The sequence below is a fragment of the Ochotona curzoniae genome, unplaced genomic scaffold (genome assembly GCF_017591425.1).
Source record: "Ochotona curzoniae isolate NIBS_2020 unplaced genomic scaffold, NIBS_Ocur_1.0 contig_21, whole genome shotgun sequence".
NCBI lineage: Eukaryota > Metazoa > Chordata > Mammalia > Lagomorpha > Ochotonidae > Ochotona > Ochotona curzoniae.
The window spans coordinates 2,941,721-2,960,955 of record NW_024465322.1 but is presented as its reverse complement, the minus strand read 5'-3'; the positions used below and the strand labels follow the sequence as shown (position 1 = coordinate 2,960,955).

The 19,235-nt window shown below is 41.5% G+C and overlaps 1 protein-coding gene across 1 annotated transcript in view; it reads right to left on the bottom strand.

Moving 5' to 3' along the window:
• MAGI2 (membrane associated guanylate kinase, WW and PDZ domain containing 2) overlaps window positions 1-19,235 on the bottom strand; it is a 783,782-nt gene that overhangs the window by 87,977 nt on the left and 676,570 nt on the right. The window contains exons 13-15 of the mRNA XM_040971367.1: window positions 13,753-13,794; window positions 7,336-7,427; window positions 1,016-1,208 (exon numbers count right to left, since the gene is read on the bottom strand). Coding sequence (XP_040827301.1) covers window positions 1,016-1,208; window positions 7,336-7,427; window positions 13,753-13,794 — 327 coding nt within the window. The remainder of the gene's footprint in view (window positions 1-1,015; window positions 1,209-7,335; window positions 7,428-13,752; window positions 13,795-19,235) is intronic.

Here is a 19,235-nt window from a genome sequence, read left to right as displayed (position 1 = left end):
GGCTGTTCTGGCCATTTCAGGAGTGAACCACAGAATGAAAGATCTCTCTCTCTCTTTCTCTCTCCCTCATTCTTCTTTTCGTATCAATCAACCAATCTTTTAAAAAGAGAGAAAGAAGCATCATTGTTTGGAGAGAGAAGAGCACATTTCTGACTTGTCAGTTACTCTATGTTTCCAGGCAAGCCAGTTCTTGCCAAGGTCCCTCCTAATTTTAGCACTGGTGATTCTGTGCGAAGGCTGGTCAAGAGGCTGGTGCCTGGGACACTGGGTGACAGCTCAACAACATCCAGGAAACTGTTTCTCCTTGACTGATGGGAGGCAGCGCTGGCCATTCTGGGGGAAGATCTGTAGTGGCAACATTCGTCAGCGCTCAGATGATAAAACACTGGGTGGGAGCTTGCACACACCTATTCCTCACAATTTTTTTTTTTCAGGGAGGAGGGCAGGGATGGGATTTAAGATGGCAAAGAGAGTGATTAGATTGTGTTAGGAATAAAAGGCTAGCTTTTGGTTGACTTCTTTGAGGAAGCTGAGAAAATGCAAGAAAGGGGGCTAATTAATCATAATTTATCTATTCCAAACTATGTCAATTGTGTTTGCACTGGGTGAGGTAAAGTTGCTTTTTTTTTTTTTCTATTCAAGTCACCCTATTAAAGTGTTCAAATGCTGTATGCTTCTTTGTCAACATAATGAAGAGTATTGCCAGAAGGCACATTTTGAACAAGGATAACTATTTTTGGTGGGGTTTTTTTTTTTTTTGGTAACTAACATCCAACACACTGCGACCAGGTCTCAAATCAGCCAGGGGACTTGGTTAGACATTTTAATGATCACATTAAAAAAATATATAGCTCTCAATGGCATGTTTTATACCAGTATGTGTATGGGAGAACCTGTCCTTTTATCATCACACTTTGGGAATAGATAGTTCCTCAGATAATTTAGAACACATACAAATGCACGCAAGCATCGCACCCTCCAACTCCCGAGTCTTGGCGCTGTCCCAGGAACCTACCTCCGCATAGCACCTTTCTTCTCACAGTGAGGTTAACCTGCCCGTTGCGGGCTGCGTGGTGCATGAGGTCGATGACATAGCGGTGGGTCTTGCCGGCCACTGGAATCCCATCCACATACACAAGCTCATCCCCGGGGTGCAGGCGGCCATCTCTGTCTGCTGAGCCCATTGCAATGACAGCGCCAATCAAGATCTGGAGAAGCAAAAAAGTTCCTGTGTCAGACAGCCTCTTCCCCCACCCATATCTCTGTGTGTAAATAGAAATATATTTATATTACATAAGGTTTAATATGTGACATGTATAAATGTAGTATATAAATATATTTATGTATTTACACACACACACGGGTATGACAAAAAGTTTCTATTTAATTTGATGGAAAAAATTTTGAAATCCACGAATGCAAGAAGTTTTCGAAAGCGTTCATGGAAAAAAAATATATATGTGTGGATTTCAACATTTTTTTCTACCCTAAGAAACTGGTCTTTCAAATCCTTTTTCCAATCAACTTTGTAAAAAGACCTTTGTCTCACTCTAACGCATGTAAGACTTTATTCTCAATTCTATTGCTTGCCCTGAGCCTGAGCAAGTACTTGAAAAAGGAAATCTGGGAGGTTGGAGGGATGCCTTTGCAATTCATTCAGGTTGCTAACTCCTTCTGGAAAGATAAATGCCTTGCACCTGCTGCTGATGGTCATGAAGTCTGGGGGTTAGGAGGGATACTTACAAATAATCACCCTCCAGGAAAGCTTTAACTTCCCCAAAGTTAAAAAAGTTTATCCAGCTCTGGGATAACAGGTTCTTTGTTGCAAGGTGTCATGGCCACACAGTCTCTGAAGGCCTGGAATGGCTACAAGGGCCTTCTTCTAGGTTTCATTTTAAATTCTTACAAAGGTCAGCAGGTGCAGTGGGTTAGGGCACCGCCTGTCATATCAGCATCCCGTATGGACACTGGTTCATGTCCCTACTTGAAATTCAGCTCTTCTCAAATGAGTTTGGGAAAGCAGTGGAAGGTTGTCCAAATGCTGAGGTCCCTGCCATCCATGTGTGAGACCCGGATTGAATTTCAAGGTCCTGACTTCAGCCTGGCCCAGACTCAGCTATTGTGGCCAGTGAGTCAGCTGGCGGAAGGTTTTTTTGTTCTCTCTCTCTCTCTCTCTCCCCCAACTCTGCCTTTCAAATAAATAAGTAAACAAATAAACCTATTAAAAAACAAATCCTTGCTCACAGATTGGTTTCTTCGAGATACGACAATTTTGTTCACATCCAAGTTTCATGGAACCCAGCTAACTTGTGGGGTTGTCTCATCGTGACCTGCAGGCTTCCATGACTTCAGGATTTCTTCTCAGGGGCCTTGCTCAGTGTCACCCCCCCAGCCCCCTCAACCCCCGCCAACACAGCCACCAATACAGCAGCCTGGGACTTCTCAGGCAGAGGCACAGTAACAGTCTGAAGGAGTCCTATTCATCGGAACATTCTCTTTCTCAATCATCAGAACGCAGTTTCTGCTCTTGCTGAACCCAGGGAACCTTGTCAGTCAGCAACAGCTTTGTTCTATTCATTACTAGACAGTCTCTCACACGACCCCTGCTTCTAGGGGCTCCCATGCGGAGTCTTGATGTTGCGATGGGTGATTCCCTGTTGCCACGATGGGAAGGGCCTTTCTCTCCTACTTTGGGCTACCTGCACATGGTGGCTCTCTTCCCATTGCGCCCACATGCTGCAGTGCAACAGCTGTGTGTGCTTCTGACACGCTTTATCTTCCCTTTGTGTTGTGCCAAGCTAAATTTATGGGTTTCTTTCTAAGGATGTTCCAATGTGTTCTTCAAAAGGCTCAACCCACGATGGAATATTTCAAAGATTTGGCAAATGCTTCGTGCAAAAACCAAGTTAACATGATTGCTTATGTTTCTCCACTGCCCCGTGAAAAAATTGTATTTAGTTGTATGAACACAAAGGAGATTCTTCTACTTTTAGATTTCATGGTATATTTCAGTGGGAGAGATTACAGACAGCTAAATTATGTGTGTAAGTGTGTGCAACTTCTTGGCTGGTTACTTGGCAGTTTTATAGTAGAGTTTGGAATCAAACTAAAGAAAGTGAAACAAAACAACAACAACAACAACAACTAAACAGAAGTCACAACTGCCAAGAGCCCTGGTTGCAACTGGATCCTCTACCAAAAATGCAAAATTTCATATAGCAAAATTCTAGCTCTTTTGTAGAAGAAACGCAGTAAAGACACATAAATGTTCCAGAAGCCTCATTCTTCGCTGGAATGTACCAGGGAGAGCAGTGGCAGATGGCCCCAAATAACTGGGCTCTTGAAACCTATGCGAAAGTGCCCACATGAAGCCCACATGGAGTCAACCAGCAAGGTAGAAGATCTCTCTCTCTCTCTTTGTAACTCGGCCCAATCAATCAGTCGATCTTAAAAGTAAGAAAAGGAAGGACCATCTGTTCCCAGGAACACAACTGATCCAGCGCCCTAGTTTTCCAATCGCCTTGCTTAAGAAACAAAACAAATGCAAAAGCACTTTATTTTAGGTTGTGAGGGCACCAGAAACAAAATCAAACAAGCCAAAGGGATTCAGCATTTGAAGCGAAATAGCGACGATTCATGTTCACGTGATTAATGCCCCTGTAAGTTCAGGGGGAAGAAACTCATGCAGCAATGGTTTAAAAAAATTAAAAATGAATAAGAAAAAAAAAAAACCACAAGACTAAAGCCACCTTTGCAGGTCTTTTAATTCTTTAAATATTCCCTGCATTGTTCAGCATTAGCTCAGCCCTGGGTCTGCTATACTATCTTTTGAGCCTCGCAATAACATGCCCTTGGGTCAAGCTTTAGCACTTTCCTTTCTGAAATTTCCTGCTAAGTTTGTATCTAACTCCTGCGTGTGTCCAAAGGTAGGTGTGTCATGTTGGTTTCCTTTGAGTGGCTTTCCCCCACACACTGGCCTTTCCCTGTAGCAGCATATCCCCATGTTTCCACCATGATATCTCTCCATCTCTTCTCAGCTCACAGCTGGAAATCTTTTTTTTTTTTAGTTCCTTTCTGGCAAGTTTTCATTTCTTTCCATTTCTATTGCTGTTTAACTGTGAAAAGTATTTCCTCTTGCTGGGGAAAATAAAAAAAAAAATGCCTCCATGCTTTGTCTGAACCAGAGCCCTGCTGTTCATTGTTTGCCAAAAGCCATGTTGTCATGTTTAATGTGCACCCTGGGATGTCACTACCATTTCATATGGATGGAGGGCAAGAACCTGTTTGATGTATCTCACAAACTCTCCTGTGGCTGGGGACCGAGTCACCTTACGTGCCTCTCCCTTGGTAGCACAGTCAATTAAACGAGGCTGTGCATCTTGTCTGTGTGTTACCTCTAGGGTTGGAAAGCAGGTAAATGGGACGGGAAGATGGATGGCACATCTTTAAAGTAGGCTCAGCCTTCCCCACTTGGTCCTTCTGGGGTGCAGTAGTCTGGTCTTCAAGGCTTATTTCCTGGCTTTGTTCAGCTTCAGGAGGAGTGAAGTGTGTACTTTTTGGCTTAACAGTGAACTTGCAGCAGCATGAGTGTGTCTTACATTCCAGTGAAGGAATACACAGACATTAATTTAAACAAATACAGCCAAGAGAGTCAGCAACCCGTGTCATCTAACCTTGGTGCCAGCCCAGTGGAGAGAAGAAAGGACTCAGGGGAGGTAAAGCCCACCTTCAGACAGGTGGGGATCTGGGGGTCGGGGCAGGGCAGGCACAGGACATCCTGAGCTGCATGGCAGCCATGGCTATGTATCCCCGAAGGACTGTGGTCAACTTCTGTAGTTCATAAGACAGTTGAAGATAATGTTTACTGAATGGGCTGCTGGCTTATCTCCAATGCAAACTAAGCACGAATTTTCAAATCCAGCATAGTAAGACTTCCTTATTTCAACAATTGCAAAGCAAGCATTTGGGAAGGAATGGAATTTTTTTTTTTTGGCTTTGATGTAAGTTTACTTTATAGTTTCATCTTTACTTGGTATCTATAGTGTATGAGCAAAGGAACTTGATGCTAGTCCTAATGATTAGGGTCTACAAAGATCCTGACTGAAGGTTCCTTCTGTTATACAGTATCCATCTCTCCAACTTCTTCTAAGCAGGTGTTCTGGGACAAGAGTCTTAAAGATAGCAGCCTAAATAGGTAATGCAGGTAGATGGGGGTTTGGGTGGCCATGGCCATGCATAGTCTAGAAGGGACCACAGACCAGCTCCAGCCACTTGTCAGTGTTCTGGTATGGTTTTGCATGGGAAGACAGAAATGTAGAATTCTCCAAAACAAGAAATTGCTCAGCGCTAAGAACTGCAATAACTTCTCTCTTTTACTCTGTGTGTGTGTATCAGAGAGAGAGAGAGAGAGAGAGAGAGAGAGAATAGAGGAAGCATATTGGAGGGTTTTAGGAGCCTTTCTTTGCTCCTAGGAATGGGCCATTTTTATGCTTCAGGGCATGCAGGATTCAGAGGCCTCAGAAAATGTAAACTTTGGATCACTGTTTGTTCTCAGAATTTCAAATGACTTTCTTGAATTGGACAATAGTCATCTTTTTATTTCATGTAACAATTATTTGTCATACAAACACCCTTAAATCATAGTCCTTGCCTTCAAGGAGCTCACAAATTGGTATAGAAGAGAGAGAGAAAAAAGATCCAAACCATTCAGTGTATTCTGGAACAGAGACAGAATTCACCTTCCCAGGGGAAGTCCCCTAGGTTGGTAAGTTTGAAGTATTATGTGCGTATAAGGGCAATGGGTTCTATGTGGCTATTGAAATGCCTCGCAATTAGTTCTACTATTGCCTAACATCTCAAAGTGCTGTAACAATATTAAAGCAGTATTTCACTTTGAGCATGGTTTCCTTTTTTTTTTTTTTTAAAGCATATTGTTTTGTATCAAATAATGTAACCTCCTCTCAAAAAGAGATCTGGCCATTGTCCCGAATGAGCCCTCAGATTCTACATGATGGTTTATGCCAAGGCCTTGACTCAGCATGGGGCTAGCCACACCTTTGGCCTTGAGGGACTGACCTTACCAGAAAGACCAACCATGAATCTAGAACACTGGGTCTTTGGGTCATGTGGTAGTGGCCCAAGCCCTGAAGAGTGAGGCCTGGAGACTGAGCTCTGCCAGCATGGGCCATGAGTCAATCAGCATGAGTCAATGAAAACACTGGATATCTAAATTTGTAAGCACAGGTGGCAACATATCCCTGAGGATAGCCATTGTCAAGGAATCAGATATAAGGCTTCCCTCCCCCTCCTCCCTCCAGTCTAGGCTTAACCTCCTGGATGGGGTAAGGGACCTCACCCTTCATCTGCTCCAGCCCTTCCTGCAAGGCTGTTCAGCTCTGCTTGAATTCCAGTTCTGCACACTACCTCACTTTCCACCATGGCGATCTACTCTCCTTGGAGACGGTGTTCATTGTTAGAGTTCTTTTCATTTGTTAAACTTTTTCCTTTCGGAGATTTCTGCCTACTGATTTGACTTTGATTTGCTTTATTTTCTGGAATGTCTAACTTACCAGAAAGACAATGTTGGAGATAAACATTTGTTCAGCATGTAATATGATCCAGGCTCAAGATCAAGGACTTTGTGTTCTCTGCTTTGGTTCTTAGGCTACTCTATAAAGCCTGGTGCAATGGCTCAGTTAGCTAATCCTCTCCCTGCAAGTGCTGGCATCCCATATGGGCACCAGTTTGTGTCCTGGCTGCTCTACTTTCCATCCAGCTCCCTGCTTGCGGGCTGGGAAAACAGTGGAGGATAGTCCAAGTCTTTGGGGTCCTACATCCATGTGGGAAACCTGGAAAAGTGGCCCCTGGCTTCAGATGGGCTCAGTTGCACCCGTTGCAGCTATTTGGATACTGAAACAGCAGATGAAAGATCTTTCTCTCTGTCTCTCCTTCTCTGTAAATTTCATCTGCCTTTCCAATAAAAACAAACAAATATTGGAAAAGGATTAGTGTATGAGAGAACAGGTTTGCAATATCCACCTAGCAAATGAGAAAACTTAGGCTGTCACCCAGAGAGACCACGGGTCCAATACAGTTAAACGATGCAGAGACTCACGAGGAACCCAACCCATTCAGAGAAAGAGCAAATGTTCCTCCATGAGCATGACTGATGACGGAATATTAACCGTGGGGACACTTGCATGCTGTGAATTTCTCTTTAAAGAGATCAAGAAGCAAAAAGAAACTTCAGACTTTTATGAATGAGACCTCAAACATTTTCCTATTGTGTCCCATATAGATAACCCCAAAAAGGGAAATAAAGAGAGTTGTACTTACGGGCTGACCGGGCTCATCTCCTCCAAGGATTCTGAAGCCAAATCCAGACTCCATCCTCCGAAGGTGAACATCCAGTTCCTTATAATCTGGACCTGGCACAAAGGAGAGCCCAGTAAGTGATGGCCCCTGCCTGTACCCCACCCCCTAAGGAGCTGAATACACCGATGATGTGTCAGTTTTGTGGATGGGATTCATGACAGAGCCGTTAGAGTCAATGGCAGCATAGAGGGTACAAAAAGTGTGGGAGGAAAACACAAGATTGTCCCTGGAATCACAGCAGCCAAAGGCATGACCTGCATCTTACCATGGGTAGAAAGAACACACGCATTCCCTAAGTGAAAAAATGGCTCCTTCTCTAATTCTCTACTTTTCTGATAGCCTTCAGATGGTCCTCGAGAAGCTTGGCTGTTGGTCCAGGGGTAATCTCCTTGCCTAGAAGCTTCATTTCCGAAGTGAGGAAGACTGGACGGTAAAAATGCCACAACCACTTAGTTTATATTACCTAGTCTCTGTTTATGACTCGGTGCATGTGGCTTGGGAGTTTGTGTACTTGTGTCATTGTCTCTTTTAGAAGCATAAAAATTAGAAAATTGAGATTCCAGGGCTTCCTTGTTGGGATTTAAGTGCAGTGTTCATTATTGGGCAAGTCACTATAGATGCTTCATAATCTATGGTAGACATCCATTCTTCCCTAAGAACTCTGACCTCTCGGCATTTAAGCAAGTGGAAGACATTAACCAACTACTATTGACTTCATTAGTGTGTCCAAGGATCTGAGGACTCTGAAGTCAAGAGAACAAAAATGTGCTTTGAAAGTCGGTTAGGAAACTCTCCTGGGTGACATTTTTTTTCAGCCATAGAATAAATTAAAGCGGTAAGAAAGCATTTGAGTTTTAAAGGAGAGTGTGATTTATATTTCTCTCTTGCTTCTGGTCCCAAGCATCTCCTCAGAGGGAAGCACCTCAATGATGACAATCGTGTGAACTTTTAGGTCCCCTGAGGAAGTCAATATGGTTGGGAGAGTGTCTTTGATGCCATTCTTCATTGAACAGGTGTTTATGATTTCCAGGCCTTCATAGCTTAAAGGAGATGTTAGAACTGATAGAAGTTTAAGTACTGAGTAAAATTTCTCTTGCTTAAACAGGGCAAGTTTTGGGAGCTAGGACAGGGTTTTAGAGGAGGAGAGTTCTCAAAAAACAAACAAACAAAAATCTTCAAAACAATGAGCCATTTGGGCATACAGTGACTAAGTAGAGAGACACTCCTTGAGTGGTGGTCAGGTGGACCTGACCAGGCTCTGCAGGAAGTGGGACTCTGAATGATCCAGTGGGTAGCAAGCCTTGACTGCCTTGGTGCTCAGTGCCTCTGGCTACTCACCATTCACTCCTGCAGTATGAGCCAGGGACGGGTAGTGGGTGCTCTCTTTAACAAAGCTGAGTCAGGCACCTAAGTACACATGTATGGATAAATAGTGCAAGACTCAGTGCTCATTCCCACTCTTTCATAACCAAATGTATGTGCAACCAAGGCCTTTTCCATTCAACGAATAATGCAACTCTCTCAGTAACCAATGACACTTCCATATCCCTCAGTCATTGCATTAGAAACTGTACCATCATTCTTGTTAGAAAGATGACAGAACTAGAAGAATTCAGTTCCTGTTAAATAGTTCATTAGAGTTAGGTGATAAAGGGAAGGGAAAACTTCATCCTGTACTCCACAAGACACATCTGGCTTTTGAACTCTGTCTTCTACTGTGAAATCCCACATTAGGGTGTGTGCCAAACTTTTGGGAGTCAGGAGGCACGTGGGGGGCAGCTCCACATGACCATGGCAGGCACCTGTGCTCCTTCCAAGGAAGGAAGAAGGGCAAGGGGAGACGGGCAACAACAGATAATATCACTGTTCAAACTTCTGAAAGTTGATGATGATGGAATTGATCATGGTGGTTTTCTAAGTCAAGTTTGGAGGACCCTAGACTGAATTCTATGCAAAAAAGAGCAATGAACAGAAAAGATGATTTAGTTCTGACGCCTAAAATGATACTCTGAGCCATCCACTCATATTCTGGTTATCTCCCCTTGGACTTCCGTGTTCACATTTATCACACAAGGAAATCTAACAGGAGCTTACTTTGTGATTTTTCCCATTTTATCTGCAAAGTGAAGCTTTTATCTGAGGGAAATGCTAACATATGGCAATAGTTCCAGGGACTTGGAAATTAGCTTTTTTTTTTTTTTAATTGTTGAGTCAGATTTTTTTTTTCTTTTAGGAGAAAATTCTGGAGTTCAGCTAGTGAAGGTTATGTTACTGCGAAGAATGGAGCTGCGAGCAAGACACACACCCTTCTACTCCTATACTTTCTGTGCACTTTGATGACATTTGTGACCCCCTGATTGTTGCTCTGGACACAGGGTAAGATGCGGCCACTGCTTGGTCTTGGTCCTTTCCTTCCTCCAGGCGGAGATGCCCAACTTCCCGGCCCATGAGCACACAGACAGCCCCTTTAGAGAAGTGTGACCACAAGACGTGAGTTTTTATTTCTTTGTTAATTTTGAACACAGATGCAGAGGGGGCTGCAGGGCATGGGGGCTTCAGAGAAATAGTCAACTGGAAGAAAATTTAGGTGATAAATTGTGCCTTGAGGTTGCAATTCTTTTTTTCAAGAAATAAAATAAGAGCTTACGGAAAGATAATTTTTTCCTTTGGTTTCTTGTTTCTCCTTTTCCTTTGAGACTGGATTTACACAATAACTAAAATTATACGCACAAAGCTGAGGAGGCATTATTCTTTCTCTTTGCCTTGTTAGCTCTCTTGAAGGAGTATGATGTTTCTGACCTCGCCCCGGAATTGTTCTTCTGGCCCTTGGACAGGTGTCAATCTTTGCTCCAAGCTTGTTTCTTCCCTTATTAACGCAAGAACTTGAAGTGGAGAGATTCCAGGGCTGAGAGCTTCAGGCTTTGGGGCAGAAGTTAACAATCAGCACTCTGCTCTCCTGTTTATAATTAATTTGCAGAGTCTGCAAGGTTGTTGGATGAAGAGGGCTTGGTGGCTGCCTTCTGGACATCACCCAACCCCTCTGATTTTCTACTTGGGTGTGAATTCTATGCTGTTTCTTGGTCTTCTCTCGCCTTTGTTATTTTATTCCTTTATTTATTTGCAGAGTTGTTAGGGCACTCCTAGGGGCTGCTTGGTGCAGCTTGAGAAGAAGTGGTGGTAGTGATGAAGAAATGAGCCAAGGGGAGACAGAACATTTCTCTGGATGTTGATGCCAAATGGGCAGCCACGGCCAAACTTGCTTCTTCTTTAAAAGATGAGTCCCAGGATGCTCAGGCATTGGGAAAGAAGTCATTCCATGACACTCTCCAGATAAAAGTTTGGCATGCACACTGGAAAAGTTACTGCGATGGCATTGATAAGTTTAACTTATCTCAAATTCACATCAATACTGCCACAGCCAATATTTTAAAAAGTAGCAAATGGTGACCACACCCAGACATCAGGACAAACTCTCTAATAAGGAGAAGAGGCATTGCAAAAGCTGCTTCTTAATGTGTGCTAGGATTCCAGGGTGTTTCATGTGTCATAGCACCCTCAGATTTGGTTTTGAAAGACAGAGCTTTGCACTCAGTAGTAAGGGCAAAGCTCCTTGACAGAACACCAACTGTTAAGTTTTACAAATGGGTTCAATCTTTAGAAATGTAAAGATTGACATTTTAAGAATTATTTTGCCGCATGGGGTGCTGCCATAAACATGTCAAATAAATTTTGGTAACCTGAATCCCCTTTCATATTTTCATTAAAACATAAGCACTCTGACTTATTATCACAGCTTGGCAGAGAAAATGCATTTATTCAATTTCTTCTGCCAGAAAGAGCATTTATTTCTACTATTATTATTATCACTACTATTTCTAGCTTTTCCTTGTGAAGAGATCTGGGCAGGAAGTATGGGCATGGTATCAGGTTTCAAAGGAGACTGTTAAACACATCTGCAGTTTGGGTTTGCACAGAATGAGTAAGACAGGAATTAAACTGCATCTATTGCTCAGAGCTAATGCTACCAGAGAAATCGGCTCAAACGTATTTCCTCGAAAAGAACCCATTCTCTTTATCTTTTTTGGCGAGGCAGGCCTGTCTCGCTGCAGAAGTCTGTTCGCTCTGGGCCTGTAAATAAGCTCATCCTGAAGTTTGCCTTGGTTACTCACTCGGATCTCGCCCTAGGAAGAGCGGCTTTCAGCAGAGCCTTCATTCCTTCTCCAAGTCACTCCTGTTCCTCTCACTTCCGCCTTCTTGGCATTAGTGTACGCCTTAAGGCTGCTCATGAACTCCTAACGACTGAGCTGAAAGGCCTTGGTCTCCTTCCTCATTTTGATTGACTTTTGTGTTTCACATGCTGCAGCAGATGTTCCCTTTTTGTTTTGGATCCTAAACAAGGAACAACCTCCTTTTGAATGGGTTTCTGTTGTATTTCATGCCTTGGCTCTTCGGATTGAATTGCCAACCTGGTTCCTGGCCAGAGATTCTATTGTTTTTCAGTGACTTCATCCTGGGTGATGGTAGAAATTCTCTTTTCCAGTTGGTTTTGTCACATAATGGACAGCCCATCAGAACTGCTAAGCTCGTGTTTCTTGGATGTAGCTGCCTTAAGACACTCAAGCACGGATCAGAACCAACAAACTACAACATTATCCGACTACGGAGTTAGCACTTTTCAAAGTATGCAACTTAGGATCTCCGGACCATTAGTTTTGCGTCTCTACCTAAAATTACGCAAAGAATTGTAGTAATACATCTTGTAATGATGACCATACATCTGAGTAAAAGATTTATGTCACAGAATTTGACAAAGAACCTTTAAGAAACATTATATATCAAGATAAACTGTTAGGTGGCTTTTTTCTTTCCTCTTTTCTTCTTATATTAAGTACAGTCAGGAGCGGAGGTTTTCATGGAATGTGCTCCTTGTGGCCACTAGGCTGAGATTCAGAGTTCCAAATTAAATCTTGATTTCATTTTGCAATTGTAATTACCGGGTCCAATTTTCTCCCTGGGTATAAGATATTTTTAACATTACAAGGATTTTACAGTCAGTATATAATCATAATCATGCTTTAAACCATTCAGACCAAGCTAAACGAAAACCTCAGACATGATTGGAGGACAGAATGCTAAGCAATATTTTCACATTTTCTACATATCCATAAAAAGAAACTTACAGAATGAAATGATCTCAGGCACGTATATTCTGCAAGGGGTGTCAGGACATGCTGGGATGGATAACGGGCGGTCACCAGGGAAACACTCTGGAGCTGTGTGCTGGGAGCCCACAGAACTGAAGTCATACTGTCATGAAACACGCTTTTTCAGCCGTTGTTTCATTGCTCTGGTTTTCCATTCAGTGGTTTAACCAGCTGTTCAAAGCACTTCCATTACTAACTCTTTCGGTGAAAAATCTGAATCTTCTCTTTCTTTCTTCATTTCCTGTTCATTTCCTTCTACCATCTTGTTAAACATTTCAGTTTAACCCCAAACTGCCCAATACGAATTACCTAATGGTTAATGTGAAATTCTTTGTCCCTTTATGTAAACCAATTGGCTATTACTGAAAGCTCTTAGATTTGAAATTATGATAGTTTATGCGAGTTGAAATACAGCATTTACAATATGCCCGCTTTTAAGAAAAAGTAAGTTAATAAAGGTATTTACTTAGTTTGAAAAATAATTTCACTCTGCATTGGCAAATATTCTAATAAGTTCTTTCGCAAGCATCTAAATTGCAAGTCCCTGGAGGTGCTTTAGCTTCTCATTTCTATTCATCTCGCCTGTTATTGTCCAAAATAAAGAAAAGGTAAGCTACATAAAAAAAAAAACTTAAAATACTGTAAGGCCAAGTAAACAAAGTCAAACAAATTTCTATAGTATATTGTAAAAATATGTTCAAAATATTATTTTGACACAAATTACCCTGAAATAATTAATGAGATATACTTTCTTCTTTTTTATACTAAGTTGTTGACATCCACTGTGGTCTTAGCACATGTCTTAAAGCAAATCTACACCTCGAGTGGTGACATTTCAAGTGCCCAGGAGCTATATGTAGTTTGTGGTGATTCTATGGGACAGTGCAAAACTTGCCAGGTTGGTTGCTTTCCTTAACACTTGGTTTTTGATCTAGCTATTCATGAAGTCATTATATTGAAGACATGCAGGGGTAAGACTCCTTATCTTAAACTGGGAGGCACTGGGGTCTTTCCTGAACAGACTTGCTCTCCACCTTGAACGCATGCTCATGTAGGTGATTAAGATTCACACAGTGACTACATACTAAAACACCGAGAGAACTTGGAAGAATGACTCGTTACACAGATGGAAGATGTTTAGTTCACAGAACTGCGGGTGCTGAGGGATACTTGCCAGAGGAATCCATTCGAAAACTGGTCCTGGGTGGCACTTGTTCTGGATGGGAAAATGGGGAATTAAAGTTGAAATTCATTTACGGCATTTTTTTTTTTTTTGGTTGCGATTATAACTCCCCCACCCCAATCCTGTGCTTCATGTTTAGTGATGTTCTTCCCCCAAGAGTCTTGGAAATCAGAGGACATATTTGCTCTGTTTTCTGTGTGAGTGTGCATATAAATATGTCTCTTTCACATGTACTCAAAACAGAAAGATCTATACTCTTTTCGGTCAGCGTGGACAACAGATCACTATTTCCAAATATTTCTCAACTTTGATTCCCATTTTAAAAATGCATGCTTGAGATTAAGTCAATCAAAGATAAGTACGCAGTAAATAGAGACCTTTGAAGTCCTGTTCTCACATTGCATCATAAGACACGAAGATGAAAAGTGGAATATTTAATTGATCTCGTGCTGATGTATGTATACCTGTCCAATTCTTTTTGACATTTCCCATTATTAAGGTTGCTGACGATGTGTGTAAGTAATACAGCTTGTTTGTTTTCACAAGGGAGATCCTTCATGAGAATCGTGATGCAACTGGCTACGGGAAACCACATGACAATTAATGAAACATGAGTATAAGACACATTAAAATGGTAGGATTCTCCAAAGCTTAGAGCTCCAGGACCTGGAAGTATCTAATTACATCCTGTATACTGAAAGTATTGATGTACATGGGAGTGTACCGGATGAACATCTAAGTTCAACTGACAAACTTCCCATTGATTCTGACTGGACATGTTCGAGACACACAGATTTTTTTTTTTACCATGTCTGTGTCTGAAACAGCTGAACATAGAGAAAACGGCATACATTTCCCCTCTTCTTCATTCTGCCTTCCGCGTCCACTGTCTTACTCCCACATCACAGCGGGGGGACAGAGTGACAGAGTTGCGAGACACCTTGAAGAGCCCTCTGTTTCACAGATGGCAAGATTAGGGCCCTACATGGGCAATCTCTCTCCTCATGGGGTATCTCTCTCCTCAGAAAACTCCTCAGTGTCACTTTTAGAAAAAAAAAAAGTAAATAAATAAGCCACTTAGAATAGTGTATCTTTGGATCCGTTTTGTTGTCAACTTTAGAGTTATGATGTAATTGAGTAAAACTTGTCTTTGCTGCATGTTAGTCTTGCCATGGATAAATGCCAGACTGACTTCTATGTCTTATTTTTGCTGAGCATTTTCAGAAGTCCCTCCTGTGTCTCCACAGTTCTGTCCATATGCTCCCTGAAGCACACAGTTGGGTTTAATAGAAGATGGGCAGAAGATCCAGGCACAAAAAAACTCCAGTCAAGAAATAAAAAAGAGAAAGATCAGAGGTAAGCTGAAGGATTTCTACCAGAATATTTTTATTCTTCTGAACTTAATAGAATAAAAGCTATCTTGGTGCTTATCTTTTGAATCATGCAAGAAATTCCAAGAGGAGGCAACTTAAAAGATTTAACAAAGCAGAGAGGAGCTCAACAATTTGTCTTTTGTACATTTAAAACTATTTTGAAATAAAAAGTAAAGCCAAAAAAAAAAAAAGCAGAAAGCTAGAATAAATGATCATGTGAGTCCCTGATTTTGATTAGGAAGATGTAATTTTAATAATACAATGCAGCCATGCAAACAGCTATGAGAAAAATGAGTATCTAATTACTGAATTTTAAAACTTAAAATAAGATCAAAACTGGATCACTTTGGCATTGAGCTTGCTTGTTCTTCACGCATCAAAAAGGCATAATGCCCATTCCTAGCTAGTAAGCTGTGTTTTACAGTAAGGAAAACTTGATTTTCTAATAGAACTGTTACTAAAAAGAAGAATTAGATGAGTAGTGCAACTGCCTTAGATGGACAAATATCTTTTCATTGGGTATAAAATGGCATTTTAGATTACCATCGTCTCATTTGGAGGTACTTGCCAACTAACAATTCAAACTTGGCTTACTGCATCATTAGTTAAAATGTACATTTTTGAAGATGATAAACAAAGCACAACTGGATTTATTGATTGCCTTCATCAATATATCATAGGTGAGGCCTGACATAATGCATGAGAAATGAGCAGAAAGGCAATCTTTTTATACATAAATCATAATATAAGTAATAGAAATATATACATCAGATAAATCTCACTGAGATACAGATAATGCTTTTTTTCCCCTCTTGGGAAAAGGGTACAGAAAATGAGCCTTCGTTTTAAAGTCAAAGCCATTTAAAAAATATAAAACTTTTTCTTATTTTGAGTCTAATATTGGTGAAAAATGTCTTAACATTTCCATATCATATTATTTTAGTATCTCATTAAGACACAATGGTGCTCTTGGGAACACATCCTCGGGGTTGAGGGACTTTCATCAAGGCCATTGGGTAGCAGCTGTGTCTAAGAGAATTGGACCAAGGTGAGGATTTTCATGGGAAAGGCATGGTGGTTTTTCACCATCATTTAGTTGTTTACTGCATCTATTGCAGTCATGAGATTTTTTCTTTTTTAAATTGATAATTTTATTTTTATAAATTGAGAGGGAGAAGGAGTGAGTGAGCAGGTGGACAAGAGAGTCAGAGAGCTTTCATCTATTAGCTTACTCTTCAAGTATCTACTTCAACTGAGGCTGAGCCAGGCTTGAATCAGGAATGGAGAACACAATCCTTAAGACCCCTACCACTGAAACCATCAACTGCTGGCTTTAGGGTCTGCACTGGCAGGAAGCTGACCCTGGGAGCGGAAGCTAGGACTCAGACTCAGGGACTCAGACATGGCATGGTGCACTTTTAACTGCAAGGTCAAACACCCATCCCAGCGAGTATGCCTTTATCAAAAAAAATTCTTCCTTAAACTTTCTGCTATTTTCAATGGGATTCTATCAGGTGTGCAATGACACACAAAGGCACGTCCGGAGTCCAAGAAGATTCCATCAAGATCTGCATAGGGCTTCTGAGCTCTGGTTCTGAGAGCACTGCGGATGGGTATGACCTTTTGGGAGCAGCTCTCCAGAGTCTTGCTGCCAAGGATACTATTCCTATGCCAGCCCATCTCTCCAAATGTCTCCACTCTAGCATGGCACAAAGTATAATCTTTATTTACTAGTAACAAGGAAAGATAATTATAAAAAAAAATCCAAGCATTTCGACATGCAACCATCTATTTGTAAACAGCATTGCATGTGCATTGCATCTGCATTACTAGAATAAACAAAGTTTGGTAATGGGCACTGAACAGCAAGGGAGTGGAATAAAAGCCATGGATGTGAGATTTAACCGCCTGTTTTTGGTCGGCTGCAGCCAGCAATTCCATTTCAGGTGGGGTTACTGAAAGTCTCCCTGGCTCTCCTTATGATCTTTAACTGACCTGTGGTTTCTTTGGATCGCCACCCTCACTGTGATACTCGCTGCGTATTATGGGTTGTTAACACCTTCCAACTTGCAGAAGGAAAAAAATGGATGGTCTGACTTTTTTTCTGAAGTCAACCTAGAGGAATTTCTGTTCTAAAGAGGTGACAGCATAAGGCAGGTTACACCATACGGATCTCTGACACTTTTATGATCCTACCTTTGAGTGATATCCCGCTGCAAAGGAATGTGGACATGTTGTACCTCATAAATTGTTTATTTATAATAACCAAGGTTCAATGTGGAGAGGAAAAAAAGCACACTTGAGTTGCTTCAGTCAGTCATAATTCAACGAGGGTTAAAGCTAAGGGACAAGACAGAGAGGGAAGAGTTTCAGGGAGCAAGGCCTTTTCTTCTTTATTCAGTTTTGAATCTACCCCCTCTGTATCAGCATCCAGGGTTATGCGGTGTGGCAAACCCAGGAAATACCCACATGAGCCAAAGGGGCAGGTCAAGCCTATAGAGTTAAGTCTGGCTTAAAGACCAAAGAAGCATCAAGGCTTGCCCTCCTTCCTAAATCAACCTTAAAATCAAATTATTCAAATGGTTGAAACTTTATTCTGGAAGATTCCAAATGAACTACACTCATTTTCTTTGTCTGGTGATAAAATGAAGGATTGTGCTAGGTAGGCATCCACCTGTACTTTCTGAGCATATTCTTCCCTAGGGTTAGAAGGAAGATGCAGTTCACTCCCTTCACCTCTGTGATTGCTGCCAGTTGAACCCACTTCTGCTGGGTAGTGAGGATGAGAACTCCACAGCGTAGCACTCAACTGCATGAAACTTTACTGCCTGTTTTCAAGCTAACTGAACAATGTCCTGGGTAGGAGAAATTTCGCTGGAACTTTGGCTGTCAAGGCAAGCTACCATTCTCAAATCAACGACAAAACTTGTGCAAATAATTTGACAAGCCAAATAAATTAACTGAAAGAAAATACAGTTATTTGAGTAATTACTGACATTTTTATTCACTCTCTGTATGTTTGGATATATGAAAGATCTTTGAAAAGTCAGTGAAAGATATGTTTTATGGAAAGAATTGTGCATATACAGATTTTTATGCACCAAAACGAACTTCTAATCTCCTTTCCTATGAACCATTTGAAGGTCTCTCAGATTCTTGAATAGATCATGTAATAAAGGGAAGCCATACAATTTAGCCACGTTTGGGAAGTAGAGGGAATTCATTACTAGTTCTGCAGGAGACCACGCACCATGACAGTCTTAGTGGACCCTGCATGTGAGACTACTGTTCACAAACTCCCAGGCAAGCAGGCCACTAAGAAAAGTTTCCTGTTGTATGAGACATCCATGAACGAAGGAGGGGTACCATCACATCTAGAGAAAGACTGGGGAGATGAGAAAGGACAAAACAGTCATAATTCTTAGAAATATCTCCCCACCCCTCTGCCCCCCAAGGTTAGAAATGGTATGTATGGTCCAACATTAGGAAGGCAAGCACACACACTGAGAAACGTTTAAGCTAGTTTTCTTACAGCTGCAAAGAAAATTCAAGTCTTTATGAGAGTTACAGGAAAATGACAGAAAAGAGAGAAGTGACAAATTAGCCTGGACCATCCTATTCTGCAAAAAATGGTCATCCGCTTTCAATTTTAGAGATCCTAAACAAGGCGGATGGCAAGAAGTTAATTATCCACACAGGGAATATGCACCAAGAGAAAAGTGACATTTGTCTAAAAAGTCATTGGTAGAGATTAGTTTGGGGAGAATTCCCTCGATTGTGGCAGAACTGGTGGTGATGACAGAGGGTCAAGTATTGAGTCATGACATGGAAATATACAAGTTTCACTTATTCACATGGTTTTTCTCTGCTTGTAAGTTCAAGCTGATATTGAGTTAAGTTGGAGGGGAAAATATTTTTGCACAGAGTTCTCCAGAAAGAGAACACTGAGAATTCGGGGGAACACTGATAAATCAATGAGACATTGACACCTAGTAGTGTCATTGACTCAATGCTGGTTTTGCTGAGTGAAGTTGAGACCCTATCAGAATTGCCTAGGCATTTTTGCTGCACAATGTCACCCAGAGTCGTGGCTATACTGTT